At 34.7% G+C, this 7,977-nt stretch overlaps 1 protein-coding gene across 6 annotated transcripts in view; it reads right to left on the reverse strand.

Annotated features, from left to right (window-relative positions):
• Positions 1 to 3,424: 3,424 nt before the first annotated feature.
• Positions 3,425 to 7,977, reverse strand: part of LOC135195666 (uncharacterized) — a 103,368-nt gene continuing 98,815 nt past the window's right edge. For all 6 annotated transcript variants that reach the window (XM_064222047.1, XM_064222048.1, XM_064222044.1 and 3 more), the window contains exon 4: positions 3,425 to 5,154. In XM_064222047.1, coding sequence (XP_064078117.1) covers positions 5,048 to 5,154 — 107 coding nt within the window. In that variant the 3' untranslated portion in view covers positions 3,425 to 5,047. The remainder of the gene's footprint in view (positions 5,155 to 7,977) is intronic.

The raw sequence follows: 7,977 nt of genomic DNA on the forward strand, positions 1-7,977 counted from the left end.
CATAAGTCTCTCTCTCTCTCTCTCTCTCTCTCTCTCTCTCTCTCTCTCTCTCACACACACACACACTAAACTATTCAATTCAGTTTCTTAAAAACAACAACTTTCTCTCTCTCTACAACGTTATTCATTAATTAAGTTTCATAATATCTCTCTCTCTCTCTAACTAAACTATTCTATTTAATTGCCCAAAAAACAACAACATTTTCTTTCTAAACGATGTTATTCATAAATTAAGTTTCACAATCTCTCTCTCTCTCTCTCTCTCTCATAGCGAAAGCTTGCATGGGAAAACAACATGTTAATAAAACGCCAAGTACCGAGAGTTCCTTTTATTCTGCTTCTCTTACAGAATTATTCACATATTCTTTTGTGATGTTGTTATATACATAAGTTGTGTTCTGAAATGAGCAGGAAACAAGTCAGTCAAGAAGGAATATGTTGTCCTTTTCATTAAGACTTACCATAAACCGCTCCGGGAAACTCGACCATTTTTTTTTTTCTTTTTTTTTCAAAATTTAATTCAGATTTTCTTCGTAATGTTTCCACTTGGTTTTTGTGTTTATACAGTTTATTAAAACTGTGTATAAAAGAAGCTATACTTTGAAATCATACTTTGCTTTGTATTCTAGTGTATGTATTCTAATCCTTGACCAAGATTATTATCATCATTCAATATCATTAAGACACAAAGAACCTTCAATTTTCGGATTGCTATATTTTTTTAATGCACTCACTTTTATAAACAGGCTACGGGACATAATTCGAACCTAACATAGGAGGGTTCGAATCCCACCGGGAAAGGTGAGAGTTTTATTATATAATATTTCCCGAAAGCATTCAGTGCTGCTGAAGTAAGTTTATTTACCCCAGAGTGTGGGAGAACACGTTTGTCACGCGAATGTGATCCGCGAATTCTATTGTAATTTTTATAATCACGGAACAGAAACAATCATTAGCAAGAAGTAATTCATTGAAAAGCTTTTAACTTGGTAAAATATACATCTACTTCATGCAATGCCTTTCAAAAAAGAGAATAGGTAGCAAAATAATAAATCTTACTCAAATCATAAGTGAAAAAGGTTTTTGAAATCTTTTAGGATATTTTGAATCATGACTACGCGTCTCTGAATAGGGGCTGGCAGCCCTTTTTTTTTTCTTTCTTTCTTTTTTAATGCCGAAATGAAAGCTTTGCTTCGAAGATTACCTTTTCTAAATAAATAATCATGAATTATTATCTTGTATGGTAAAATAAAAGCCATTCTTTTCAGTAATAAGTAAGCTAAATTTTTCAAGGATGAGAATCTGTCTTTGGAGTGCCATCGAGTTGAGCGGTAGAGAAAATTAGCCATAATCCCCATTCATTAATCTGCTAATTGTTATTCAGAATGAACATGGAAATTATTCCAGAATCCAGCCAACTGTCAGCAGAATTATTCTGTAAATACATTAATGTAGATGCCTCATGGAAATATTAAATTATTTTTCAGATTTTAATAACTGTTAAATTATCAATATTTTGGTTAAACGTGTAGTTTAAATTCTCTGCTGAGTCAAATAGCTCTTTAATTATATATATATATATATATATATATATATATATATATATATATATATATACACATATATGTATGCATATATAAATGTATATGAATATATATATACATACATATGTATGCATGCATGTATGTACATATATATATATATATATATATATATATATATATATATATATATATATATATATATATATGTGTGTGTGTGTGTGTGTGTGTGTGTGTGTGTGTGTCTGTGTGGGTGTGTGGGTGTGTTGAGAGAATGATATTTAGAGAGAGAGAGAGAGAGAGTTACAGGTCTGCATAAGTCAGTCCCAAAAAACTGCAATATTTTTATAATGGTGCTTTATCTTTTGACACGCACACAGAGAAGATTAGCCTCCAGTCTTCCCTATGACACAGCAAAAAATAAAACAAAACCAAAATAATTAGTGTATAAACAAACATTGCAGTTATGCTGGTGCTCTTCCGTCAATACATTTCTTTTCTTTTTAGTAGAAAGAACAAAAGAAGCTCGTTCACTGCAATAGTTGATACTTAATGACCTTCCCATCCGTTGATAATGACAGGTATTACCGCCTTCAAAAGATTGCAGAACTCCAAAGAAAGTCAGAAAGTTTCATATTCTAGCAACAAACTGAGTGAATGCCTGGCCCAGCCCCACTGGCTGGTTCTCGTGTTACAAGCGTATTCACAACTATACTTTTGAAAGTAAAGCCATGCGGGGACAAAGGCGCCTCGGGAGTGGCATCCTGCAGTTGGGTCACTGACAAAACGAAAGCCTTTGATACAACTCTTTCAAAAAGTACAGTGCGTGTGTGTGTGTTCTCCCTACTCACAAGACAATACTTCGCGGGGGATGGAACAGTCTGACGTAAATGTAAAGGTAATATTCAAAGGAAAAGAATGTTTGGCGTCTGAATAGCGCACCCAGTGAGTCTAGCCTTTGGTGTGGTCTCTCCAAAGTTGCCGTTCCTCACGACTTAATCTAATCTGGTCTTAGACCTAAAGCGATCAGTTCCAGATAATTAGAGATATTATTCAGAGGTTAGAAAGGATATCAGATAAAGATACAGGGAAGAAAGGTGTCTTACAATGAAATAAACCAAGTGGACCTCGCTTTGCACAATGAGTATTAATGATAATAAATTTGGTTCGTGAGTTGCAGTGGTTAATTACACATTGAATAGACCTAGGTTCAGAACGGTAACTCTTCTCCGGAAGAAACTGTACTAAGGCTGGACTCCAGAAGAAAGAAAAAATAACAGTAACTTAGATAAGATGATAAAGCAGGATACGAGAGCGAGTTCTCGCGGAAAATCCTTGAAAAAGCAAGGCGAAAATTCACTATAGTCATAAACTTTTCTTGAAGTCTCTCTCTCTCTCTCTCTCTCTCTCTCTCTCTCTCTCTCTCTCTCTCTCTCCCTTAATTAACTTTTCTTGAAGGCTCTCTGTCACTCCCTCCGTATCTTTTTCTGTTTTCGTATATACAAATCTCACGCATTATTTCTCTTGTCTTGTACAGGGTTTAAGTTCATCGCCTCTGTCGATATCAAACATCAGCTCATATGTATGTTGTAATTACTAGCTAATAAGATACACAAGAGAGAGAGAGAGAGAGAGAGAGAGAGAGAGAGAGAGAGAGAGAGAGAGAGAGGTGAAAGCAAAGGCGAAAGGACAGGAAGAGGAAATTGGAAAGGATAAATCTGTTACACCTTGTAATAATATTGTATTATAGGACAGTAAATTGTGGTCAGCCATTGAAGGTGTACCAATATTTCCAGAATTTATCGTTTTCTGAAACTTCAACCGTTATTTCAGCAGCTTAGTATGGTAATTTTCTTTCTGTTTCTTATGATATATATATATATATATATATATATATATATATATATATATATATATATATATATATCTATATATATATATACAAGCGTGTGTGTATTTATGGCAGTTCGTGTACATAGTCATCAACTTGCTTTTTTTATCCATTTTAGTGGAAATTAATCTCTCTCTCTCTCTCTCTCTTTCTCTCTATCTCTCTCTCTCTCAACGAAGTTTACCAAGTAATAGGTTTCTCCAGTCTCCTCTAACTCAACCATCCGTCCATCTCCACAGTTCCTCCTTCCTCCTGGTCTCTCCTCACCTGCTCTGCCCCTCACTTACTCTCTCTCTCCTCACTCACTCTCTTCCTCCACAGAGCCTATGCATAGAAAGATTGACGTCAATGGCCCCTGATCTATGGTGATTAAGCTCTTTGGGCCAGTCATTATTAACATGCATTATACGTTTAAAGAACGCCTCTCTTAAATTTCTTTTTAACGATTATGGCACATTACATTCTTGGTGATATACGTTTTTATTACATATGTTGCATGCATACATACATGCATACATATACATACATACATACGCAGTTATATGAATGTGCATATCAGGAATAAATATATTATACATGAGTATTTCATTTATATGTGTTTATGTGCATAAATTCATGTATATATGCATCATGTGTATAGTACTGAATATAAGTGTATGATTCCATGGCATACAAAGATTTTCATATGATAAGGACACATGCTTGTGAGATATATATATATATATATATATATATATATATATATATATATATATATATATATATTTATATCAAACGTTTACCATGATGTTGCAAGACCTGAAAATAAGAAACATTCAGAATATCTTTTAGGACAGTTGTTATATCAAACAGATTTTACATTTCAAATCGCATAAATCAGTCTCTTCTGCACCAAAGTCAGTGATATTACTGTGTGGCGTCTACTTTATTTTTCATATTCGCCTTGAATCCACACTTTTGCCGCTATATATCTTTCCAGACAAATACTGAAGCTTATCAAGGAATGGCAGATCAGGGGAAACCTGCAGAATGCATCACATGAAAGCTTATTTCACAGCCCTATGCAGTTTACGGACTGCTACAAATACAATTCTTTCTAAATAACTGTTTTATGAAGCATTCCATGCTCTACGCTTTCTTTGCAAAGCTTACAAACATGTTCAAATCTCCGTTTTAGCAATAAACTGTTCTCATGAGGAAATCTTTCCCGTTATCACTATGTTTCGATCGGCAACCTTTTCATCTAGTTGGATAATAGTACACATAATTCCTTTCTAAGAGCTTAAATCCGGTCGGTTAAGATATTTTCGTTTGATGAAATGACTGTTTGATACGAATCTATGAAACAACATTGTACGTATTCTCTAAAATAACCATTTTCCTCTCCTTTACGTTGGTCATTGTATTTCCTCTCCTCTGAAAAAAAAAATCTTTTTAGTAAGAAAACGAAAGAAAACAAGCGCTTCTTCTTTCTTTTTGTATTTTGAGTGTTTCCCGAAGAGACAAATCGAACCCTCGGTGAATCTCCTTGCCGACAGATGTCGCAGAGCATCGGCGAGGACTCCAGATACATAAACAGAAACAAAGATGGAGTTGTGCGAGCGCCTCTGCCACTCTACTTGCCCACACTGCGCATGCGCTGCTTGAGGTTGTGTAGCTTCGTGTTGCTTGTTTTATCGGCGCCGTAGTTGGATGCTATGTAGTCCGGTAACTCGATGCCAACTGTTGGGAAACAAGAAAAAGAAAAAAAAAATGGATACTGTAAACAACAAATAGAAAAATGAATATATGATGCCATTTTTACCTATAATATTTTATATCATAATCCTTCACATTATTATTATTAGGGTAAAAATGTTGAGTATATCTCAGTTTATCCAGACCACTGAGATGAATAACAACTCTCCGAGGGCTGGCTCGAAGGAATAGATATTTTTGCTTAGCTAGGAACCAACTGGTTATCCAGCATCGGGACCTACAGCTTATTGTGGGATCCGAACCACAATATTTTGAGAAATTAATTTCTAATCACCAGAAATAAATGCCTCTGATTACACGTTGGCAGAGCGGGGAATAGAACTCGGACTACCGAATCGGTAGGCTAACATAAAGCGCCTCAGTGGCGTGATCGGTATGGTCTTGGCCTGTCACTTAGGTGGCCGCGAGTTCGATTCTCAGGCATTCCACTGAGGGGTGAGAGATGTGTATTTCTGGTGATAGAAGTTCGCTCTCGACGTGGTTCGGAAGTCGCGCAAAGCCGTTGGTCCTGTTGCTGAATAATCACTGGTTCCATGCAACGTAAAAACACCATACAAACAAACCCACTCGCCCAACGAGGAACTTATTATTAGGGTAAATTAGAACAATGAATATACTAGACTCTAGTAACTAGAGCTTTTGAAAGCTTCTTCTCTCTGACACATTCAGTCTGATAAAATCTTCAAAAGGACGCTCTAGGGACCTAGTTTTCAACTCTAACCCCCTAGTTTTGACAGAGGAAGGAATTCCTATAATAAAGTCTGTGAATAAAGCTTCATGATAAAGTCGATCGTGCAGCCTCTAGATTACTATCGTCATGTATATATTTAAGGTTTTCTGTGCATCTGAGACACCTTATTTTCATAGCTTAGTTGAGATTTGTTAGCACATGGCGAGGCGCGTTTGAGAGGGATACCTAGCTGCCACGAAACTGCTTCTTTTCAACTTTAACTGAAAGATCACTGGAGTCCGGCATATCTTCCAGAAACACATATAAATTGAATAAGTTTGATTCTATCCAGCGGCAGCTGTTATTATGTTGCTACATCTCTGTGGCCAGCTTCCATTATAGTAAAGGACTAAACTACATATATACATATATATAAAACATATATATATATATATATATATATATATATATATATATATATATATATACTATATATACATACATACATACATGCATATATATATATATATATATATATATATATATAAATATATATATATATATATATTATATACATACATATATATATGTATATATATATATATATATATATATATATATATATATATATATATATATATATATATATGATATATATATATATATATAATATATATATATATATATATATATATATATATATATATATATATATGTATATATATATATATATATATATATATATATATATATATATATATATATCAATGACAAAAATACACGTTCATGCGCTTGTATGTGGACGCATTGCACTGATATATTATCATAAGGGGAAAATGATTAGCAACATGTTAATCAGACACAAATACCCCACAATGGACCGGACCTCCACAAGAGAAATGATAACAATGACAGTCTAGTTAGCAAGAGAGCCGAAGCAGCCATTTTGGAAAGCTGACGCGGCAAATGTGAGTGACCACCTCGATCGTCTTGATGCGACCATTGACAATAACCCGTTGCAGGAGGCTAAACATCCGTTGCTATTGATTGCTTTGTGACCTCTAAAAAAGGAGTCGTCAAAAAGACCGAACAAAAGCCGATCGCTGCAAGGGAGGTCTATTGAGACGAGGCTTCTCCTCGCCGTGTGACGTCACTTTCTTAGTTTGGAGACGTCATTTGGTTACGTTAATTGGAGTCTTTTGATTGTTGCATTACGCGTTTCAAGGCAACTCCAGTGCAGTTCATGCCGTCTAATAGTATTAAAATAATTGTTAGAATAAAGAATTCATCAGGAGCAAAAGATGACAAGCGCAACTTCACGTAAAATTTTAGTTAGGTTTGATTCTAACCAATATGGAAATGGGAAATAGCACTAAACATATTTACGATTGACATAGCACTAACACATCATCTAGTATCCGCAATAAATCCTCAGAGAGGTCGATAAACAAAAAAGAATAAAACTCGAAAAATCAATCCTTCATTCATGAATTGTGCGAAGAGTTTCTGTAACGAAATTCATATGAATGATTCATCAGACTCAAAATGATTATCCAATGTCAATACTCATCGCGTCGCAGTTTAACGATCCTCTTGCCTCTATAGGCGGGAACACCAACATATAATTATTATCATTACCTGCTTCAATCGCTGTGAGCCAAAGGTAAGTTTTGAAAAGGCTATATTTAGAAAAACTCCCACGCACCTGTGGCGGCCCCAACTCCCGCTGAGAGAGAGGGAGGCATTGCGTCATTTTGCTTTGAAGGGACGAGATAGATATTAAAAGCTCTACGGACCGACAAGTCATGTTATATATATGTATATATATATATACACATACGTAAGTACATAAATAGATACATATTCATAAACTCGCATGTATTTATAAATATACAACACACACACACACACACACACACACTCACAGACACACACACACACACCTATATATATATATATATATATATATATATATATATATATATATATAGATATATATATATATATATATATATATATATATATATGCCACGAAGGAAAATAAACGACGGAGTATCCTTCGTGGCATATATCTTTATTTATGGATTTATCACGTTCCTAACTTTCATGATTCAGTT

This window comes from Macrobrachium nipponense, chromosome 16 (assembly GCF_015104395.2).
Source record: "Macrobrachium nipponense isolate FS-2020 chromosome 16, ASM1510439v2, whole genome shotgun sequence".
Taxonomy (NCBI): domain Eukaryota; kingdom Metazoa; phylum Arthropoda; class Malacostraca; order Decapoda; family Palaemonidae; genus Macrobrachium; species Macrobrachium nipponense.